Genomic DNA, 25522 nt, shown 5'->3' on the forward strand with positions numbered 1-25522 from the left:
TAAACGAATAGGTTAAGAAAGCAATTAAGAAATTTTTTGGATAAAGTGTGCTCACAATGAACAAAAAAAAACCTACAGAGTTCATAATTTTAAACATTTTATCATATTAATGTGTGAAGTGTTCATTCCCGCGCTTGCGCGAGATATCACCTAGTAATAAAGAAGTTTATGTGCATCATGCGTCGATTTAGAGAGGGGGAGGGGGTCGGATGGAGGTCTAACACCCCCCCCCCCCCCGGCCAAACATAGATATCCATTGGACCCCCTCCCCGGAAAAAAAATTCTGGATCCGCGCATGCGCATGTAAGCACCAATTATGTCCACGTAAATTTGATTCAACTTATCAGTCTCTGTTGCACTTCCAAGACGTAATTGGTGCAATATGGATCTGAATAAGTACATGTAATGATCTGTTTGTGATAAGTTAAAAAAGACATATTGGATCAAAATGAGTAGTAAGAGTCATTGAGACTATGTTGCGTATTTGTTATCTTACTGTTAAATAAATAACGATATATACGTTTTGATAATCAGATATCATAGTTTAAACTATTAAAGAAACCAATACGTTAAAATAATAATTCACGTCACAACCAAAGCTGTGCATGTAGTAAATACATGTAGAATTTTCTACATTTTTAGTAATGACAAAATTGAAGATAGTTCTGAATAACACCAATCTAATTAAAATTAGATGTTAGATCCGCTTGCTTACTCGCTATACAAACGTTTGTGTAGCGAGTAAGCGAGCGGATCTAACATCTAATTTTAATTAGATTGGAATAACATATATGTGCGAGAATAAAAGCAAAAGTGTTTACGATATAAGTTCTTTTTCTTTCGTACCTCCCTGTGCATCTGAACGTAACAAAAACGTGCACGCGCCTTAGCATGATATTATGTCTGAATTGAAGAAGATTGCGACACGATTGATACACCTGTCAACCGATTCTGAGAATTTATCTTGAACAGCAACAAAAAACATGTTTATTGTAGAAAAAAAAACCTCTATCAAATCATTGATTGATTGATTTCTTCTCATTCAAGTAGTAAGTCGCTATTACTACTCATTCATTTAGGTGTTATTTTTACCAGTTTACTGCCACGAAATTATTCAGGAGAGATATGAATTTTATAAACGAGAAATGAATATTAATAGATATTTTGTTCAACAATAGTATTTAATGCAAATGTATATAACGCGCGTTTATTTTGATAATAATCATCATAAAGAAACCAGCTTGTTAATCAAGATTTTTTTTCCCGAGACGTAACGCGACAATTTTTTTTTTAAATTCAGTTTAGCGATAAGTTTTTTTGTCGATTTAAAAATATAAAGAATTCATTTTCAAAAACCTGAATCACATTTAAAAAGTTAATGTTTAAAGTTACTAGTACTTTACATAGTACTCATAAAAATGTACCAAATAGAGCTCGTTTCAAAATACCGTCGATTTTCCTATTTGGTGACAGCCAATGTTTACGTCAGCCGGTCGCTGGCATCAAAAGCATGCCGCCGTCACAACGCATGAGGTCGAAACACTGCAATTGCACAAAAAATTGTACACTGCAGGTCAAAAAACAATTATTTCCTTATTTATCCTAATAATTGGTATTATTCATATACATATTTGGAATGATTTTATAAAAATGAAGCTTAAAAACACACAGAGAGAGAGAGAGAGAGAGAGAGAGAGAGAGAGAGAGAGAGAGAGAGCATGCGGTTAATACGTGCAACTGCATTAATGATAGTGTACTGCAGATTGAAAAACAACCAATTTCCTTATACATGTATATACTAATATTTGATCTTATTCTTATATTTGGAAAGACTTTATTTAAATATATGCACAGAGAGAGAGAGAGAGAGAGAGAGAGAGAGAGAGAGAGAGAGAGAGAGAGAGAGAGAGAGAGAGAACATAGAGAGAAATAGGGCTTCATCAGACCCCGCCGTCACCAACTTCGCTAAAGTCAATAGTCCGCCTCAAGTGGTATTTGATCTCAAATTTATGAATTTTTAAAAAAGGATTTGAATGGGTGATTTTAAGATTTTCGCGACGGTGGAGCCAGATTTTCGAAAAAGTTTCTCTTTTTTCCTTTTAACAGCACGCTGAATATTTTATGTTGTTAATTATAGTTGCAGCCAATTGTGCTAATTAGAATGCACTACATTGTATTAAGTATCGACATGATCTATCCGGTTTTACCCCTGAATCAAATACAGATAGAACCATTTTTAAAAGTGCTTGGACTTTGGGTAGTTGTGTCAAACAGCAATGTGACGTAGGCCTGTCAATATCATTGCTAGCCACTCAGCTATAGATCCGTGAAATCAACAAGATTTGTCTGGCTTTTGAGCAAAGACTACGCAATGGGTGTATATTTAGCTTGAAACCAGCGTCATCTTTTACTTGTTTTGACGAAAGAAATAGATAGCTACGTCCTACTGAAAGTCCAAGGCCTTGTTAAAATGGTTCTAATGAACTACTTATGTGTAAGCTATGCTATATCATCTCTGCTGACGAAAACAAGACTGTCTCTAAGTGGGAAAACCGACGGTATTTTGAAACGAGCTCAACATAGTACTTATATTGATGGCGCAGAACAATCTGACGAGCATATCCAATTATTTTCTTTAAAATTGTAGATTTCAGAGTTCAATCTCATTTCATTGGCGATAAAATATGCCAATGGACATTGGATCATTATTAATATACAAACAATGAGGAAAAACTTTTAAAATATGTTAAGTTTCAGTGACGCTAACAGCTAGGTCGACACTGAATTGGATATCCAAACACTTAAAGTGGTTTAATTTATGATAAACAAATCCATTAATCACAAATTCTATATTTTGATATTGTCATTTTTCAGTATCTTTGTCTGTGATAACCCTACAAATCGATTTTGCAAAGTACAGTCTAATAAAATTCAAATGACGTATTGTATGGGCACAAGCAGGGTTTGCATAATTAATATTCTAATCTCTAATCGTACAGTTGCTAAATATCATAAAAATATAAGTAATATTAAGGAATCATTCTTTGAATATTATGAGGTGATAATTTCGGTTCGGGTGTGATCAATTCTATAATAAAGCCCTTTGGGATTGGATTGGACTCGACCAAAGTTATCATTTAATAATACTGAAATTATTCCTTATTCGGTAAATAGAAGCATTATAACAAGACCTTGGACTTTCGGTTGGACGTAGCTGTCTATTTCTTGCGTCAAAACAAGTTAAAATTGACGCGGTTTCAAGCGAAATATGCACCGTTTCCGTAGTATTGGCTCAAAAGCCAGACAAATCTTGTCGATTTCAAAGAGCCATGGCTGAGTGGCCAGCAATGAAATAGACAGGCCTACGTCACATTGCTGTTTAACACAACTACCCAAAGTCCAAGCTCTTGTTAAAATGGTTCTAATACTGAATGCAATACTATTTCTATTAAAGAACTATTAAGTGCTACCCAAAGATTGATAGCACCACTATTTGAATTTAGGGTTTTTAATTAATTTATTTTGGGGGGGGGGGGTGGGGGTGTTGTCTGTTCTTTTTTGTATTGATGTTCATACATATTGCAGATGACATTAAACTGCTAGAATTAATTTTAGCAATATATATTAACCAAAGATAGAAGATATTTGTTGTGAAAATAAAAAAAAATTAACCATGCATGCATTTAAGGACCCCTTTGGAAACAAGCTTTTTAACAAGGCTTTTATGGGCTATAATTAGGTAATAATTATCATTTTTGTGTCATGTAATCTATATAATAACAATACTGAACAAATATCATCTTATGATCTTGCATGGTGCTGTGTTAATGTCTGTTTTTTTATTTGATGTATGTTATATGTGTAATCATGGCATTCTATGATATATTTACCTGAATAAAATGAAATGAAATGATGCAGTTAACATTAACATCTAAGTACAATTAAAGTACATGTAACATGCCTTTTTTCACAGAAAGCAGGCTGAATTTAGACATACCTAGATCTAACAAGTACCTAGATCTAATAAGTACCTAGATCTAATAAGTACCTAGATCTAATAAGTACAGATCTAATAAGTACCTAGATCTAATAAGTACCTATATCTAATAAGTACAGATCTAATAAGTACCTAGATCTAATAAGTACAGATCTAATAAGTACAGATCTAATAAGTAACTAGATCTAATAAGTACCTAGATCTAATAAGTAACTAGATCTCATAAGTACAGATCTAATAAGTACAGATCTAATAAGTACCTAGATCTAATAAGTACCTATATCTAATAAGTAGCTAGATCTAATAAGTACTTAGATCTAATAAGTACCTAGATCTATTAAGGAAGGTGGGTGGTCAACGAATCAACCCTCAGATCTGACCTAGACTTTGAATATGATAGTTTTGGTAATAAACTAACATTTAGCAAAAAGAAAAAAATCCAAATGTGCTAGCATGTTTATATCTCTATACAGAGCTCTTCTTAATAAGGAGGTAAATATAACCTAGATATGGCCACGACCATCAAGTCAGTACCTCTGTAAGTACCAGATCATTTATATAATGTCACACATAGTATGCGTTTTAAGTTGAAAAATATGCAAAAAAAAATGCTGTCTTTAACATGGAATTTTGTGTCACTTCCGCTGATATTCCAAACATTAGTACACAAAGATTTATGCTCAATTCTTTTACCTATGGTTTCCAAGGTAAATAATCTTCACTATTCACTACACAAATATACACCTCTGGAATATTTGAATGATGTTAAGTATTTGCTCATATTTATATGTCACTTGCTTGCTAGACAGTTACTCCATGCTTTTATGGGTTTCACCAACAAACGCCATACGTCTTCACTTCCTGTGAGCCTCTCTCTCGCTGATGGGCATGGCTCATGGGATTTGACGGTGGTCAGCGACACCCACACCTTGCCACAGACATGCCCTTGACCGTCTGAACCTTCAGGATTGTATTTCTAAACAGCAGAGACTGATCGTTGTACTCAATAGGGGTACAACAAAGTTTCTTCTCCAACATCGCCTTGAAGATTCCGTGGTTTGTGACATTGAAATAACTCTCTAATATTGCTCGGGGACACTCACCGGAACAAAGATTTGCCTGATAAGATTCTGGGGAGTCAATAAATTGTGGATACCACTCCAGATCCCGAAGACTAACCGTCCATGGTACTAAACGGCAGTAATTTCCACTTTCAGCCGTATCCGCGGAAACCGAACCATTTCCTGTCTGAACAATAAAACGCTTTCGACGTCGATTCAAAACAGAAGCATCAAGATCCAGAAATATTGCTAGAACGGGACGTAGATGTCTGATCCAGTTCCCTGCACCCTTGACGGAGATGTAGAGAGAAAGAGTAGAACCAGAAAGCTTGTCTGCAACGAGAGTCGTAATGTCTGCCACCTTGCCGTGTGGAGTCCGTGCAGTGGTGACTACTTTAAAACAATGTGTCCGAATTAAAAAGAATGGAGAATTTTGAGTATGACTTTATCGTAATTTAGATTTTATTTAGTATGACAAAATGACTGACTACAGTAGTAGGTCTTGATCTTTTTGTTTTGATCTACATCTTACCTCTGTCCAGCTGACTTGGAGATGTGATATCAATGATAAAGTTTCTATGGAGATGACCGGTGAATGCGACCTCCACCTTGGTGACATTGCCTACGATAGGACCCTGCTCAAGGTCGAAATCCACTCTTCCGTTTGAATTTTCTAAGAACGGAAAACTAAAATAAGATGCGCATGAAAAAAAAAACCAAATGAGAAAGAAATGATAAATGGGATTGAACAGCAGAAAAGCGGTTTTGACATATTCTAATGTCGTGGTGATTACAATAGGATTAGACACAAGGTTTTAAAAACTTAAAACGTCTTCTGTTATTTACATTTACCAGTGTATTTGCCTGTGATAACAATACGTATCGATTTTGTAATATATACATGTAACCCATAACTTCAAATGACGCCAAATTGAGGCGCCAGCGGGGTTTGCTTGTTTGTATTTAGATATTTAATCGTACGATGACCCAAGATTATATGAATATAGTAATAAGGAATCATTCTTTGAAAATTATGAGGTGATAATTTCGGTCGGGGCATGATCAAATCTATCATGAAATCCTTCGGGCTTTATTAATTAAATTAATTAATTAAAATATACAGCGATACCAAAGCTTTAAGGTCATTAAAATATGGAAATAGTTGAAGCGATGATCATTTTATAACAATCATTATATATTACAATATTTCAAAGAACTAAATGTTTTATATTTCTTCAATAGAAGAAGGAAAATTTAAAACCCGAAACGCCTTTCTGAGAATCTTTCTAGAATGATTCGCGTCTTGTTATAACACGTGTATTATTCTAGATAACAATTACTTTGGATTTTAAAAGTAATCGATTACATAAATTATGATTTCAGGCATTTTAATTTTACCATCATGATAAAAAATAGTTATCAAATGTTAATCATAATTACATGCCTTTTTTTTTTTTACAGTAATCGATTAAATTATGATTATTTGTAATCAGAAAAATGAATGATAACTGATTACACATAATAACTCCGCAACTTGTAATCGACAGCTGATTACAATTATCGATTTTGATAACCCCATTCCTCCTTGATAAAATATTCATTTAATAGAAATATCATGATTGATAACTTTTAAAAATTGAGAAGCTAATAAACTTTTTGTTTAAAATTACTTATTCAAAGTTTTTTTTTATGATAGAATTTTTAATGAATATATCAAAAGTACCCAAGAATGTATGATAAATTTATATACTGTATTGTTTAACAAAATATTTGATTCTGGTGTTATACCCACACAGTGGGTTAGTGGTAACATTATTATTATTTTTTTATTGTTTATTTACATTTGTTCTTAATACAATAGCAAAAGTACTTACTACATAATTTTTCAACATAGATGTATAGGATCTTTAAATATAAGTAGATATGCACATTTTCATACAGAGTGTTCGACATAAGTCTTATAAGTAAAAAAAAAGATATTTGAAAAAAAAACAACATAAAAAAATGATTGACAAAAAGGTAATGAAAAATGGTTTCAGAATTGTTCAAACATACATGCATATTTCACTTTTAGTACAGCAAGATATTGCCTATGCTAACATGAAGGGCCACAATCTACTAACTACAAGTCTCTAATGCCCCATGTTAGCAAAACAGCGACCACACCTGGTATGTGGACCTGTTGGCACCTATTTGTATAACAAAACAGATATAGAAAAGATATATAGATATATATAAAATTAAAATAAATTATGTATCAATTTACCTATTATATGAATTATAAACTGCTTCTAATACGTTTTAAAAGGATTGCAAAACTCCTTTGTGACAACGATTTGTAGACATCAGAGAAAAAAGTTAGTACATATTTTATATGATTACATATTTCTTGAGGTTTTTCCTCTTTGTTTTCAATTCTACAATACATTTTATACTTATATATCTTACAGGCAATCAAAGAAATCAAACTGTTAAGAAATAGTGTATTCTCATTCTTTTCAAAATAAAAACCTATTACTACTGTTTTCCATGATACATCAAAATTTAAACATTTTTGAACAGTGTCCCATATTTGACTTACATTCTTACATCTCAGAATGAGATGCTCGTTGTTTTCCTTTACATCTTTACAAAAGACACACATATCATTTTCAACAATTTTCCATCGTTTCATCATTTCTCTATTACATACATGTAATAAATTGTTTGGTAGTCTGTAATTAAAGTCAGATATTTTTTTGTCTTTACTGGCTAAGATTTTTTGTTCATAAATAGATTTCCATGATTCCTTGGAAATTTCAAAAACATTTTTATAGTAAAGTTGATGTAATGGTGCTACAAATTGTTTTTGACGAAAAATGTCATAATTAGCTTTGAATTAATATCACAGATGTATACATGGTTTTTAAAACACAGTTCAAAAGAAGACGTTTTTCCGAATACAATGTTTTCATATTGAATATATGAAAAATCATATTTTTGAAAACATTTTGAAAAGATCGTTTTCATAATTACATATTCACATATCCAGTTTCTTTTACAGACAGGTTGGTCACTAAACCATTCTGCAGGTTTCAACCCATTTTCGTTTACAATATCGTTTAAGTACTTAATACCACTTTTTAATCACTCTTTAAAAAAATACTGGTTTGTTTTTTAACACAAAAATTTTATTACACCATAGCGGTTCTTTTAATAGTGCGTTTAGACTCATGTCTGATTTAAATTTTTTATATTCGTTAAAAAAGACAAAAATTTCTTTGTAAAACAGGGGAAAATGTTCTATCATTTGATAATCATGTAAACATGTTACATTGGTTTTACAGAGATACTCAAAATCAAAAAACATTTCTTTACACAGACTGTCTACAAAAATTGATAAGGAACTGTTTTTTCTGAAAATGTGATTTATCCAGGACACTTTTATTGATTTAAGTTTCATCAGTATATCAACAATACCTATGCCTCCATCTTGGATTTTTCCTATCTGAGTATTTCTTTTGATTCTGTCTTTTTTATTCCAAATAAAATTATATAAAAGACTCTGTATTTTTTTCAGTATATCTTCATCTGGGAGGTATAAAATCGACCCAGTGTATAAGAATTTTGGTATTGCCAAACTATTTATTACACAAACTTTACTAAATATTGTTAATTTTCTTGTTTTCCATGACTCAAATAGTTTTTCTAAATCGTCAACAATTTTTGTCCAATTTTTATTGTAACACATCTCTTTGTTTTGACCTATAAAGATTCCAAGAGTTTTTATACATGTCTTGTTTACTCTTACGTTTTCTATTTCTTGTAAAACATTTTTCCAGGGACCTGTTAAGAGAACTTATTTAAAGTTATTAATTTACATAAATAGGAAATGGTTCCAAGTGCATATTTAAACGTTTCTTTCATAAGTACGATGTCTTTATTCATCACATTCATGTTTTTGTGATTTATAGAATTAATTTCAAGTTAAATTAGATTCCGTTAATTCATAAAATCCAATAATTTATTGTCAGCGAGACAGTCGAATTAAAAAACCCACAAAAAATATCCAAATTTGAAATTCAGAATTTCCGTTTTGATTTTGTATTTTTTAAAGTTAATGTCGGGGTCATTTTTATACGAAGAAAAATAGGACGATGTATTAAAAAATGGACAATTAAATGCATTTTATCTAACAATAAAGCGGCCTGTTTAAAAATTTAAATATAAAAAAAAATAAATTGTATTATGTTGAGGAGAAACCCCACGTACTTAAATTATGACGTATCGAGTTTTGCCACCGACCCCGAAGCTATTCTGTACATTTTCGAAAAAATTTATAAAATTCCCTGGGTGCACGTTATCAAACTTACCGAGGAGCAGAAACCGTACGGAAAAGGCTACAGCTTTATAATCCTTAGTTGGTTGTTTGTCAATTTTAATAAAATAAAAATATAATAATATTATGTCGATCAGATGCAGTTATCGCTGAAAAACTAATTGATTTCTAAATTACAAAAAAAACCCACGTTTTCTTACAACAAACTTGGTATTCTTGGAACCTTCATCACCCAAAGTTATATTATAAAGGTTTACTCGGAATAAATGTCATATTTTTGGCTAAAATACGAAAAAGCAATATATTTTATTGCACCTTAGCTTTAATTTTAAGTGGAATGAATATTTTCGGCAAATAACATTTTTGCTACAAATCTCACACATAAATTGAAAAAAAAAGAAACAGCGATTTTAGCGTAGACTATATCATATCTGAATCTGTTGTATATATTTTATATTACTTTTTTGTTTATATCATTAATTATAGATTATAATATATTAGCAGTTTTGAATACTTCGAACAAATCTCTCAACTTTACATCAAATAAAAAAAAATGTTGTATTAAAATCAAAATGAAGACGATATTACCTGTGATAGATTAAAAAAACCCAATCAATTCCAAATAAACCAGTTTTGCAATTAACGCTAGTGCCTTATTGTCGATATAATTTACTTATATGATAAATGTGCCATATTTTTTTTATTTGTTTCCTTTAAAGGGGCATGGTCACGATTTTGGTAAAAAATCATTTTTCCGATTTTAATGTTTACAATGCTTTAGTAAGACATTTTTAATAAACAACCAAAAATGAGTGTCATTCGTTTAGATATAAGCGAGTTACAGAGCTCACAATTCTTTACTATTTAAACAAAGCTTTTGTTTACATTTTGAATGTTGAAGTATAAATTCCAGTTATAGACTTAAAATGAATGTGTTAAACGTTAGGAACTGTTTACTTATTTATTTTCTTAAAATGAATAAGAAAATAGATAAATCAGCTTAAACAAGATTTTTTACTTGCATATTGAACCTACAGTATATGTAAACAAAAACAGGGCACGAGCCTTGTTTACATTACAAAAAATTGTAAGTCCTGTATCTTGCTTATTACTCTATGACTAACTCTCAAATTTCATTTGATCATTAGAAATACATTCCTAAACCATTTCAGATAATAAAAAACAGAAAATAAAATTTGACCAAAATCGTGACAATGCCCCGGCCTTTAATGTTTTATGATTTATTTCATATCTTAGAATGTAATATTAAAAGACGAAAAAACTGGACTTGAAGAAGAAAAATAAGTTTTTCCTGGAATCTGATATGGCTCTACGTAAGCAACCACAACAACTGTTGATCATTTAATAGTATTGCAACAATAGGGTTTTTCTGCTTTAACAAAAATCTGTTTTTAGACTAATATGAACACAAACCTGACAGGGAGTCATAAAACTGCACCCTGGGGTCTCTGTCGGGAGATATCCGTAAATCGTTTTGTTTCTCCTGAATCTGGTTAAACACGTGCTGCACGAACGAATTTATCTGCGTTTCCCTTTGAACTGGACGGTTAGGGTCAATGCCCAGCCTGTGAAGGGCCTCTTCGGCCAGGCGGAGGGAACCATCACCGCCTTTCCATCCAACAACTGCAGTTATTACCAAGAAGCACAACCAATTGTTACCTTTGGTCATGATTATCAAGGTGACAAGGCGAGTGTCAGAGCTTTATATACCGGTCCCTCGTGTAGGTATCGCTGAATGGTATTTGTAAAATTATAAAAACACAATTGACATAGAAATCTTCTCTCAAAATACATTTTTCATTCAGTTAAATAAAGAGCCTTTTATCCTAAGCATGTTTTCCTCCGTGTGCACCCAATCCATGAATCTAAATTAATGCCTTAGTGGTGTACAGATGCAATTTCTCACGCTGTTTTTACTATCTTTCACATTCATGCAAGTGGTTTTGATGGCTTAAATTTTAATGAAGGCAACATCTGGCATCACGATCAACGTGTCTTGGCAGCATCGAATGTAAAGCTGCCATTTGCATTGTGAAAGACAATGTTCATTGTCACATCGGTAACCATATACTAGTGCGAGTATTCCTTTAGTACTGGTGCCACTTCAATTTGTTTGACACTGGCAGTACTTTTGCCTGTCCTCTGTATCCATTTGAAGGTGATTAAAGTCAATTTTACGTAGAATGCTTAATTGGCTAAAGCTACGTATGCCACTAACAGAGTTTTGCTAAGCAAAAACAGTGATATAACACATGAACAACATCTATTTTAATTTTGATAATACTCTGATCTGAATATCCGGTTTTTTAAGTTGTATAGAAATCTAACGGATTTGAAATAAGTCGTTTATTATTTAGAATTTCAATGTCACGAATTAAGGTATATGTCATAATACCTTAAATTGGATATTTTGAACTGCAAAAATAGATTTTTTCCATTTGGGATTTTCTAAATTTTATTCAGCATAAATGCACTTATAATGCATCATTTATTTGGGTAAGCAAATTTTCGTACAAGTCTATAATTTTTGGGATATGATTTTAATCAACTGTCCTATGCAGTCTTCTCTGGCAAACCGGAACTGAAACAGTGTTTGGACCCAAGCACATATCATCACCGATGACAAGACTTAGTTCTTGAAAATAATCGATAAATTCGATGTAATGTATGCTGAAGCATTGTTTTTCAAGGAAACTTATTTATAAATACCTTGAAAATAGTCAGATTTTAAATACATGTAGTAGGAACAATTTAGATATTTTTTGTAGTCCCATGTTTTTCAGCGCTAGAGTTCAATATAGTCTCGTTCAACCATCAGCTGTCTCCGCAAATTTCCGACAAGCAGAGAGTATCTAGCATCTCTTGCTTGTCAGAGATTAACGGAGACAGCCGAACGTCTGGTTGAACAGACTGGATTCAATATTGCTTGGATCCATACAATTTTTGGGATATATCGATTACTGAGTCATAGTTTGATGGAATTAATTCAATCTTTAAATATTACTCTAGATGACTCATACGAGGTTTTCTCGAAATTTTTGTCGGAAAAGTCCGAGAATTCATATTATAGAAATGTACGTAATTCAAATACAGATTACAAACTACTTGCTATGCAGAGTAATATATCGTTGATTTTAGAATAAATATTAATCGATACAATCAACTCTCGTCAGTACTTCAGTACTTTCATTAAGACTAGTCCCCAAGAAGTTTTGGATTTACTAAGAGAACAACCTCCTACCATACAGTTGCAGAAAAGGTTGTTGATCCAAAGTTGTTACATTTCATCTATTGCAATCTGGTTTTTTATATTATTTGCAAAATATATTTAATTAGGTTTTTTTCTCTTGAAATTGTAATCTAAATGAGCGATTACAACCTATTTGGACAATCGGTCCAAATCTATTAGATGAAATAGAATTGTTATTGTCTGCTTAGAACGTAGAACACAATTTCAACATGAGTTTTAAAAATAAATACCTCTAGAACAGTTCATTTGAACATTTGTAATGCATGACCAAAAGTTTTGAAAAAAAATAAGAAATGAAGTAGCAAGCGAGATACGGAGTATAAAATCATTTGTTATGTACGAAAATTTGAGTCATGTTTTGTTTGAAAAGGAAAAAAATGACATTAACAAAGTGTCTGGAGTAGGTAAAGTACAACTGTATAACTATATTCTACACTAAACGGTTCAAGCCAAACAAAATTAACTATTTTTTATATACATAATGAGCTATAAAAACTGAAAAAAAGTTATTTGAACGGAACCTTCATCATTATAACACTTATGTAAACCAAAACAAAAACAAAAAGCTTTAGTTTTCGTATATCTGCATCTCATTAATTTTGTAACTCAAAAAGTGACCTAATGCTAACCATAGTGGAATAAAAAAAATTAAAACATAAATATTTATTACATATCATATGAAATATAAAAAAATGAAAAAAAAAAAAAGAATTTCTTTGGGGGAATGTTAGATAATACATCTTGCAGCTAATGGGAGTTAATAAGTTTATTTCAATTCTACATATATTTGAAATTTAAATTTTGACTCGTGCATAATGAAGAAAAAATGTGATTTATGGACATACAAAATTCATTTCTTGAACATTTAAAGTGGGTCGGGGGTGGGTTAAATATTATGAGTTTTCAAAAATAAATTAAATGAAGAAGGTTAAACAGTAGATCAAAATTAAATTACAAGAATTTTGTATTTGTTTTTTTTTCACAATTTTAATTCAAACTCATTCCTACAAATTAAAGACGGCATACTATGGGCAGCGGAAAGGGCAAAAAATACATTTTTACAAAATCAACGATAAACTAAATTCAGCAATCTAAAATAATATTATCAATGGCCATAGGTGCAAAACCAACAGTCTTCTCTGCAAAATGTCTGTTTCTCGAAGCTCTCCTTAATTTAGGGACCGCCATATTTTGTCCTAACTTTAGGACATCACTTACCTTCTTAAGGCTAAAAATAAGAGATTTTGGGACTGTTTTGAAGCGTTTTCTTAAGACCGGTAGAATAAGCAATATTTTCTACAATTCCAGCATTTCCGAGAAACCTAAAATTTCTAATCCAGGAGGAGTGCGGGGGTATAGTCGTTTATTTCATCGTGTACTTTCATTCTAACAAAACTATGTGGAGAAGGGACCCCAAATCCCACCCGTTCCCCGTTGCTACATACCTGCATGGGAGCTGACAAATTAAGCAATTTTTTTTCGCAAATACTGTCACTGTTTGTCGAATGAAAATTATTCACTTATTTTTAATATCCACATTATACACTAAGTGAGTGACATTCATTGTTTTGATTACTTTGTGATAATCAAAGTACTGAAGTACTGACGGGAGTTGATTTTTAGATTTTATCGATTATTATTTATTTTAGAATCAACTATACGTTATTTTGCATGGCAAGTAGTTTCTTATATCAGAGACATAAATATTTATGTCTCTGCTTATACGTGTATGTATTTGAATTACGCACATTTTTTGTAATATGAATACTCGGACTTTGCCGAAAAGAATTTCGATAAAACCCATATGAATCATGTCGTGTAATATTTAATGATACTATTAATTCCATCAGTGTACATGTATGCATCAGTAATCGAAATATTTCTGAAAAATTGTATGGATCAAAGCAATACTGGACTCTAGTTTCGTTCAACCAAACGCTCGGCTTTCTCCGTTAATCTCAGACAAGCATTGACGGAAACAACCGATCGTCTGGTTGAACGAGACTATAGTAATCTCTAGCGTAGGAATACATACCACTACAAAAATCTCTAAATTGTTCCTACCATTTAAAATCTGACTATTTTCACGGTATTTATAAATAAATTTCCTTGAAAAACAATGCTTCAGAATTTATTACAGCGAATTTATCGATTATTTTCGAGAACTAAGTCTTGTCAGCGGTGATGATTTGTGCTTTGGTCCAAACACTGTTTCACTTTCGGTTTACCACAGTTACTGCATACGAGAGTGGATTAAAATCAACTCCCAAAAATTATTCAAATGCCCTTGGCTGGGTACAACTGAGATTACAACTTATTTCTTGTTTAACATGCTTGTGTTTTTGTATTGCAGATTAAGATGGGTGTGCGGCCATCTTATACATTTGAGGATTAGAATGTAAACATTTCTTGAACTGGCTTGTTTCTGTCCGAAACTTGCCAAAACTGTTGCCAACAGATATAAAACAATAAATATGAGATTCTACATGTTGTTTTTTTATGCAAAGTATGCATATAAGAACAGGACAATGCCGTTTTAATTACTTAAAACAGGTATCGAACTGCGCAGCTACTTATTTTGAAAATTAAAAAATATATATATAATACGAAGGTGGTTCATCGTGGCCAAGATTGCAATAACTTTTCAAAATTCATGGATAACATCAAAAAATCTCTTTTTATTTCATTCCATTTTATTTATAAAGTTAAATATGATAAATAACAGATTTGGAAGAAAAAAATACTTTAAGGCTGAGGATCGGAAAACCTTAAAAAAGTCAAGACGATTTTATGCGAATAAAATGTTAACGTTACCTAACCTAGTCTCTGAATTAGATATCTTCCTAACCTAATCTCTTGACAAATTAAATTAATGCTGGGGATGTTTGAACTTATCTTAACAGCTATATAGGGATGTTATTATTTATTTCCTTATATGTCATTACGTATCCTCTCTTTGTCGTTCATTGCTGTGCATCTGCACAAATTTAAAACGTTTCTGAGCTTGATACACCTATATCTGATTTAGAGTAAGTGGCCTACATGTATGCAATCTTAGAACATGCCAAAACAGTCTAAAGTCGATAAAAAGTCTGATAAATCTCACTCAAATGGTATGTGTTTGTAAAAAATAGATCAATAAATATATATGCTAATACATACATCCAACAGACTATCAAGCTTCCTTCGTCATTTATTGCGGTGGGGTTTTTTAACCAAAGTTAATTATCACAAAATTTATGAGAAAAAAATTGCATTTTTAAACGAGGATTAAAAAGTAATGAGGCTATTGGTTTAACTGTAATACGTAATGCACTACAACTGTATACGCGCGTTTATTTAGGAAGTATTCACCATTCAACTCCATCTCATTGATTTAGATTTTCCTTGAGACATCATACGCTGCATGAACTTTGAGTTCATACATATCTAAAAAATATTTTCAAGTTACAACTAATGTATTTTTTAAAATAAACATAAATTTCTGTACTCTGAAGATAAGAGGTTCAAAATGTGTTAAGATAATTTTCTAATTTCGTTATTTCATTTTAGTGTTAACCATGCTTAACTAACGCATTTCAAAGTACATGTATCTGTCAAAATTTGAATGTCAGTTGTCAAGCATGGTTCGATGCTCACGATTCTCTTAACATTCCATTGTTGTTTTTTAATAGGTTATGTAAACTAAAGTAGTTTTTTCATTTGCAAGATAAATCATGAACATTATTTAATAGCTTCTGTATAGTGTTTACTTTGATATTTTATCCAATCTGCGTGTAAACAAAACAAAATAAAGAAAGCTTTTACCGAACAAAGAATTGTAGAATTGTATCTTGCTTGTTTCTCGACAATTACAACTTATATGGTAATTAATAAAAATGCCGTCTTAAGACGTTCTAAATATGAAAAAAAAAAAGAAACAAAACATTTCGAAATACAAACTTGTAGCTCTAATTGTAACAATATCCCATAAAGATCTAAACCATTAGTCATTAACTCATTTTACTTTTCAAAGTTCTTATTTATTGAACAGGAAACGGTGTACAATTAATCTTGAAACGAATTATCCAAATTCTACATGAGAATTAAAAAAACAATAGACTATTGTAATCTCAATGAACACAATAACTAAATTTATAAAATCGACATGTTTTAGCCAATAATTCCTTTTCATTGCAACCACTGCAAATTTAAATAATAAAACAACACTATGATTTTTAAAAAGGCAAGCTGAATACTTGGCAAACATAAGATATATATTTTCCAAAATCGATCACATTGGGGTTGATACAAAATTCTTAGGAATATTTCAGATGCCCGATACTCTGACACCACCTCAAAGATAAACTCTGGCATCACCGCAAAGATAAGCGTTCACCCTGATTAATTGTAATGAACCTATAAACTTGAATTTTTAACCCACAATTACATAGTGTCAAAACTTAAGGGAACAGCGTAAGAAAACATCATTCGATTCGGTGTCCACCATTCAAGTCGCTATCAAGTACATCATACCCCCACAAAGACAAGGTGCAAAACAGAAACAACCGACGTAAACCAAAGAACTTAAATAATTTAGGATAGGATGATGGATAGGATGATGGATGCTACATTGACGTGAACATAACTGGGTGTGCTACATCTGTCAACATTACTGTAATGCATTGCCAACACGAGTGTTCGCATTTAGATAGATAGAACATTGCGCATGTCCAGTGAGTTAATCACAAAGCAATGCACAGCCAGTGCAAGATTGCACTGTAAACCTCCCGCCTCGTTCCCTTGTTGGCCATCATGAAAAGATGTAAATTCAAGGCAAAAGCATGTTGGGGATTGAGACAACTCTTGGTAACAACTATATCCTGATACCGTATTAAGTGCACATCAATGTAATTAGGTAAAAGTTAAAAAAAAACAACCCAACTTATATCATTTCTTTTTAAACAGCCATTGACCATTTTTAAAAAATATGAAATAAAAAAACAAAAGGTTACCGTCTATCAAGGAATATTTTAATATATAATGATACATACATTGTACCGGTATTCTATAATCTATATATTGCATTTTTACATGTTATAAAAAATTTCAATAGAGAGCAAACAGAATGTATATGTCCTGATTAGTGTTATACATGTATGAGCTTTCGGCATTGATCAGGGTGTCTTGCACTTCGATCGTTTTTGTGGAAACACTATCGGTTATTTTTATTATACCTAATAACAGTGAATTTCGTTATTTTTATTATACCTAAATAACAGTGAATTTCGTTATTTTTATTATACCTAAATAGCAGTGAATTTCGTTCTGATTGAAAAAAAATAAATGGAGAGGAAAAGCTTTATTACCATAACGTTACCAGTAGAGAGATCATAAATAATACCTTTTCAAATTAACACTTACAAATAAAGGAAGTGCAATAGTAAATATTGTCCCGTCGAACACGTTTACTTCAAAGTTTATCATGTGACAAGCATGGAAGAAACGTTATGCGAGTTCACAAAGAGTACACATGACAATCATCTGTTTATTAAAAAGAGGGCAAACTGGGTTATTGCATCTCTATAAGTTATACATATGAGCGCAGTTAGATACATTTTCTCCTTTTACATAAAAATTTTTTTTGATTAAATACACCGACAAGCTCGGGGAGCACTGCGGCAAAAATTATGCACTTTGAATTTCTTCAAAGTGCGTTATGAATCGAGACACTTAACGCACTTTGAAAAATATGTAAAAATCACTAATTCTGGAATTGAATATCTATTTTATTGATTGTATATTGATTTTTATATGAGCGCAGTTATATACATTTTCTCCTTTTAAATAAAAAAAATTATTATTAAATACACCGACAAGCTCGGGGAGCACTGCGGCAAAAATTATGCACTTTGAATTTCTTCAAAGTGCGTAATGAATCGAGACACTTTACGCACTTTGAAAAATATGTATAAATCACTAATTCTGGAATTGAATTTCTATTTTATTGATTGTATATTGATTTTTTTTTATAAAGTGCGGTTTTTTTTCTTTGCTCTTTGAAAAAGTAATCATTATTCTCTGAGCGCGTTGAACTTAAATTTTCAAAGTGAGTAATTTTTCAAAATGCGTTGTAACAGTGCAACCCTAAAATAAATACAGCTGTATCTATCTTCCAGGTGGTTATTTTGTCATGTTGTAAAGAAGATGGGGAACAAGATAGCGCAAATGCCAATTTGGTTTAGTCATAAAATACAATTTCAAATTTCAATTTTTCTAACTAAATATTCCTGATAATGTTATAATACAAGTTTACAAAAGCATATTTTCTAACTATATTCAGTTTTGAATATTTTAACAAACGATAAGAAAAATATAAATTGTAAAATTTTGGTAATATCGAACCAACAACTTAAAAATCCTTGCTCTATAATGATACCCAATGTCTGGTGCTCTTACAACTGAACCATTTCAGTCACAATAAACTCCATTGTTTAAATGCTTCATGCCACTTCGTCCACAAATTTACGGACGTATTATTTTTCTAAAACGTTAAATTGTTGCGATACAAAACGACATTTTTAAAGTATAGTTGGTCATCTCTCCATGTGTTCGGTGATTGAAATCGGTTTGATTTCCTTTAAACTTTGTATAGACTATGACAAAAATATGGAGCTCAGGCGTACCATATCAAAATAAAGGCATTGAAGTTCTAAAAATGACACTATTTTGGAGGTTTTGACACGCATACGCCAGTTTAAATCAGTTTATTCCAAATACATGTATTTAACATATTTAAGGGTTAGAAATTGATGTTACGGTAAATACTCATTGTTTTCAATAATTTAGAAAGAAATTATGATATTTGTTGATATTTTAAGAAGGTGGGGGAACAAGATAGCACAAATACCCATTTGTCGTAAAAACAATTTCAAATTAATTTTTTTCTAACCAAATATACTGTATGATGTTATATTACAAGTTTACAAAAGCACAATTTCTAAATATATTCAGTTTTGAATATTTTAACAAACGATAAAAAAAAAATTCTAAAGATTTGGTGGTATCGAACCCACAACCTAAAAACTGTAGCTCTGCAATGTTAACTAATGTCTGGTGCTCTAACCACTGAGCCATTTCAGTCACAACAAACTTTTTATTGTTAAATGCTAAATGCAACTTCAACCATAAATTTACGGATTAGTAGTATTTCTCTAAAACGTTCAATTGTTGGTATACAAAATGACATTTTCAAAGTATAGTGGGTCATCTCTCCACGGTTTTGTTGTTAATTGAAATCGGTTTGATTTCCTTTAAACCTCATATAGACTATGGCAAAAATATGGAGCCCAGACCCACTCTATGAAAGAAAAGGCACTGAAGTTCTAAAAATGACACTATTTGGAGGTTTTGACACGTATACGCCAGTTTAAATCAACCTACTTTAAATATTTAACATATTTAAAGGTTATAAATCGATGTTATGGAAAATATACATTGTTTTTAATAATTGAGAAAGAAATTATGAGATTTGTTCATATTTTAATTTTATAGTATCTTTTCTATCCTCATATGGGCAGTTTACACGCCTTATTCACCCATCTTTTTTACAGTATCTAGTCTATCCTTAAATAGACAGCTTACACGTCTTATTCACACATCTTCTTTACTGGGCAAGTGTAAGTACAAAACTTACAACGTTAACATGACAACTGTACATTTTGTTTAAATTTACAGCCACTCTGTAAATTGAAAATTTATAACCCGACAATTTTATCTTCGATAAAAACACCCATAGATGCCTCCCATTTAAATCGATGTAAAATCAAGTATAGGGATGAAAATATTTTTATTCGCTGATTTAGATAGAAACGTTTGTTAATGAAAGGGGTGTAATATGAAGGTGCATATAAATATCAAAGACTTATTATAAGCAATAGGAACAAAAATTCCGGAATTATTTTACGTGTCAAATTTCTGGGGTCCGTATTTCACACCATCCTATCTGATATAAATGTTTTCTCATGTGTGTCTATCTCATGTCTTGTATAATGGTGTTATTCTACGTTACCGAATTTATTATATTTTCATTTATTTTTAACCGACATCGTAAACATCCCGACACGTCACGAATTCCTGGAGCTCAGCGCAGTCTGCAGTTGTTCCAGTAACCTTGAAGTACCAGTAATATTTGGGGCAGTGTGGCGGTTGTAATGAGAATTGCATGTCTGCTTACAGAGTAAATAAATCAAAAACAAGAGGCCCACGGGCCTCCACGCTTACCTGATTTTACAGTTAAAATCCAATTTTGGAAACATACTGCATCGGTGGACTTTGATTGAAACAAACTCTATTGGCAATGAAAAAGATTGCTTACTTATTCAAAGCTTATTGTAGTGAAAAGTTTTTTTAGGCGTTTACCAACATACATGTTTGTTTCGTGAAAAATTGCAACCTTCTTTGGGTTGTATTAATTGTCAGAAGGTCACAGTGAGAACATACCGTTTTCCCTCAAATAAAAATTTACACCATTTCTTGAACCTGGAGGCAACATTTTGAAAAATTTTAAACATACACTATATCATGATGCATACACTATATCCTAACAGTTGTAATGTAATATTATAAAGTACAATGTACTTACAAAAGTTGTTGAAAAAAATTAAAGATTAAAATTAAATACCTCCCATGCATTGCATTCCAATGTCTCAAAGTATAACTTACTAAATAAGGAGTCACAAGTAAAGACAATCTTAAAATGCATTTTACCAGCTTGCTCGCACAGGGATTATATTTGATATGCCTGCTATTTTAACCCCAAAAAATCATCACATTATACATATTTGTTTACAAAAAATATCTAACTAAATAAGTTAGTTACAAAAATGAAGAAATTTTACAACATTGTTAGTTCTTTGTGCTTTTATGACATCATGTAAATGACCTTTTCTTGCAATTTCACAAAAACTTCAATTCATCTTCATATTTAACAGAAGGAAGTAAAGAGAGTAACATTGCTCCAAAACCATTTTCACACACACACACACACACACACACACACACACACACACACACACACACACACCACACACACACACACACACACACACACACACACACACACACACACACACACACACACACACACACACACACACACACACACACACACACACACACACACACACACACACACAGATATATATATATATATATATATATATATATATATATATATATATATATATATATATATATATATATATATATATATATATATATATACAAAATACTTTGGTGTCATCAATATTCGTTGAATACCAATTTCTGTGGATTTCTTTGTTAACGAGGCTGGGGGGTGGCTGCCATTTTAAAGCGTTTTTATCTCTATACAAAAAAGATTTTCACTTTAATGTTCTATAACTCAAACAATGTACTGAAATTTTCTTTTGAAAGAAATTGATATGATGGTATTAAAGCATTATTTAAAGAGTCAATTGATGGTAAACCAAGGTTTACAAGATGCAAAAAAATTATTTCAGCTGTTTTTCAGCATTTTCTAACTTTTCAAAGGGAGGTAACTTGTAAAACTTCAAATATTTTGGTCTAATATTTTCCTTTTATTTTTTTTTTTTAATTTCACCATCGAAATTTTTTTTAAATGCTCAATCTTTATTATTACACATGTATTGATTATTATTATGTTAAAATTTGGAAATAATCTTGTGGCTACTTTTTTTTTGTTTTACATATTTGCATTTGTATGACATACATATTTTTGGTAAAATTGTGATATTTTTCTTTATAACAAATAATGCTCAGTTTTTCTTATTGTGTTAATTTTTTGTGATGTTATTGGTATGTTTTTTGCCTTAATTTATATTTCAAATATTTTTCATATTTTTTTTTTTTACATAACGTGCAATTTCTTCAGATGCAATAAATGATAAAATTAACGATGATTGTGATGTGGTCTTCCATATTAAAATGTAAATTAAGATTATATGAAACATTTCTGCAAATTTGGTGAATTTTGAAGAATTTTTTTTTGGACCCCCCAGCCTCCTTAAGTTTATCCACGAAATTAAATGTTCATTGAAGTGCAATCTCTATTAACATTTAGTATTGATAGGGTCATTGGCCATAAATTCACATATCCTTGAAACCACGATTTTCACTTTATCCACAAAAAATATAATTGATACCCTTGAATAACAATGAAACCACAGTAATGTTCATATTATTTTGCACATCGTAAAAAAACTGGTGTTGGAGCAAACACGCGCTCGATGTTTCTTTTTCAAAAAACGGATCCGAGATACCCAGTTTTTAACTGAAATGCAAACTTTTTGTGAAATACAATCATCATCAATTGATGACATAGATCATCTTTACAAAGATGAAAATTGTATATCTATACTACTACATTAAAATAATAGACTCAAATTTTTGGTTACTGTCTTTTGTTTTATATATTTTAAACATCATTGGTACTTAAAGATTACCAATTTGTTTTTATTTTTTCTCAGTTAAGCTTCGCTAATTAATAATCAACGAAAATTCCTCAAAAAATCCCGGAAATCACCTGGATTTTTGGGATTTTACAATCTTGCGCTTGCGCAATACATTCACGCTAACGGGATCTTTAGTTTATGTTTCCACAATATCACATCTGCATCAATAAACTTAGAAATGATAATACAAATACGGGTAAATTTTCATTGGACTTTTGCTATATATTCTGTTCATATAAATTAATGATTTCTTACGAGAGAAAGTATAAAATAACAAATATACATTTTACTAAGTACTTACTTTTGTCTTCGTGATGACAAAAAATATTTGATTACATGCAAAAAAGTTACATTATATTTATTAGGAGGTAGGAGTGAAGATAGAATATGTTTTATAGTAAAAATGAATAATCAACGAAAATTCCTCAAAAAATCCCGGAAATCACCTGGATTTTTGGGATTTTACAATCTTGCGCTTGCGCAATACATTCACGCTAACGGGATCTTTAGTTTATGTTTCCACAATATCACATCTGCATCAATAAACTTAGAAATGATAATACAAATACGGGTAAATTTTCATTGGACTTTTGCTATATATTCTGTTCATATAAATTAATGATTTCTTACGAGAGAAAGTATAAAATAACAAATATACATTTTACTAAGTACTTACTTTTGTCTTCGTGATGACAAAAAATATTTGATTACATGCAAAAAAGTTACATTATATTTATTAGGAGGTAGGAGTGAAGATAGAATATGTTTTATAGTAAAAATGAATAATGTCCTATGGACCCAGTTTTAGAAAGAAAATATGAGTACATTGGTGAAAAAGTGTTGGAGTCTTCCATTCTAAGGATTAAAATTTTTAGTTGAAAGGTATTTGCAGTCTCAAAAAGGTTTGTTGTGATGAATTTGACTTTTATTTTCAAGGCAACTTCATTAACTTTCTCCAAAATCGTACCGGAACGATTCTGCAATTTTCTGCTACTTTACGGGTATAAGGAAGGCATTCTAACTGTGGTAAAGGCCTTTCCCGAGACACAGATTATTCAAACTAAGGAAAGTGTAGTGAAATTAATAGCATTATTGTAGGCTTATAGCTTTGTTTTGTAAATGTCAATAGTAAGGTGTGTCGATGTACCTATTTCGTAAATGTCCAATATGCAATGTCAACCCGTGCACGCAAGGGTCAAAGTCTAGTGTTTTAATATATCTAAAACAAATTCTAAAGCTCTATTCATAACTTTAATTTTGGGGGCATAAACATCTTTTCCCGTTCCTGAAAAAAAATTACCTCATTATTCAAATGTACATCTTCTCTAAAACCACTCAATTTCAAAACTGAAAGATAGCAACCTTGGATAAAGAGCTTTCAAGTTTGTTAAAATGAAGAAAATGCCCTTTCATATGGGGAAAATAAGGTGAAGAATTTTTAAAGAACTTCCCCTAAATCAAACACCCAATATTGCAAAACCTTATATGAGATATATTGTGCATAGTGTGCAAATATAAAGTATTGACTACTTGAAACACTTTTTGGTTTAAATCTTTAATGAATAATTCTCTTGACAGTAATAAATGCATTGCTTGCTCTCTCTCTCTCTCTCTCAAATCTTGGCAGTCCTTAAGTGGGTGAGAAGTGTCAGATTTAGAGTAAATAAGTCCTGTATGGAGCCCCAGGTTTCACTCAGTTTCTGTTTCGCCTCTATGAGAGCCTCCACTAGTTCCGGATGGCAGAAAGTCTTGTGTTCTATTCCCGGTCAAAGTAGACATAAATCATGAACAGGTTCCAACTATGCTTTTGCCAAGGATTCAGAACCAATAATTCCTTTTCATTGCAACCACTGCAAATTTACATAACAAAACAACACTATAATTTTTAAAAAGGCAAGCTGAAAACTTGGCAAATATATTTTCCAAAATCGATCACATTGGGGTTGATACAAAATTCTTAGGAATATTTCAGGTGCCCGATACTCTGACACCACCTCAAAGATAAACTCTGGCATCACCGCAAAGATAAGTTTTCACCCTGATTAATTGTAATGAACCTATAAACTTGAATTTTTAACCCACATTTACATAGTGTCAAAACTTAAGGGAGCACCGTAAGAAAACATCATTCGATTCGGTGTCCACCATTCAAGTCGCTATCAAGTACATCATACCCACACAAAGACAAGGTGCAAAACAGAAACAACCGACGTAAACCAAAGAACTTAAACAATTTAGGATAGGATGATGGATCGGATGATGGATCGGATGATGGATGCTACATTGACGTGAACATAACTGGGTGTGCTACATCTGTCAACACTACTGTAATGCATTGCCAACACGAGTGTTTGTTTAGATAGATAGAACATTGCGCAAGTC

At 31.5% G+C, this 25522-nt stretch overlaps 1 protein-coding gene across 1 annotated transcript; it reads right to left on the bottom strand.

The window, feature by feature from the left end:
• Positions 1–4769: 4769 nt before the first annotated feature.
• LOC105320631 (uncharacterized) lies at positions 4770–11149 on the bottom strand. Its single transcript, XM_011418635.4, has 3 exons — positions 10811–11149; positions 5591–5731; positions 4770–5451 (listed from the first exon to the last, which is right to left on the bottom strand). The coding sequence occupies exons 1-3, from the start codon at positions 11064–11066 to the stop codon at positions 4910–4912; spliced, it is 939 nt and encodes a 312-aa protein (XP_011416937.3). The 5' UTR covers positions 11067–11149; the 3' UTR covers positions 4770–4909.
• Between the last annotated feature and the right edge of the window lie 14373 nt (positions 11150–25522).

The sequence above is a fragment of the Magallana gigas genome, chromosome 7, assembly GCF_963853765.1.
Source record: "Magallana gigas chromosome 7, xbMagGiga1.1, whole genome shotgun sequence".
Classification (NCBI taxonomy): Eukaryota; Metazoa; Mollusca; class Bivalvia; order Ostreida; family Ostreidae; genus Magallana; species Magallana gigas.

What these genes read in the sequence shown, in the direction of transcription:
- LOC105320631 (XM_011418635.4), bottom strand. Translation starts at nt 11,066, where the DNA reads ATGACCAAAGGTAACAATTGGTTGTGCTTCTTGGTAATAACTGCAGTT. An exon ending in GTTTTATGACTCCCTGTCAG is followed by an intron (nt 5,732 to 10,810) that starts GTTTGTGTTCAT and finishes TTCCGTTCTTAG; the next exon opens with AAAATTCAAACGGAAGAGTG. An exon ending in TCCAAGTCAGCTGGACAGAG is followed by an intron (nt 5,452 to 5,590) that starts GTAAGATGTAGA and finishes ATTGTTTTAAAG; the next exon opens with TAGTCACCACTGCACGGACT.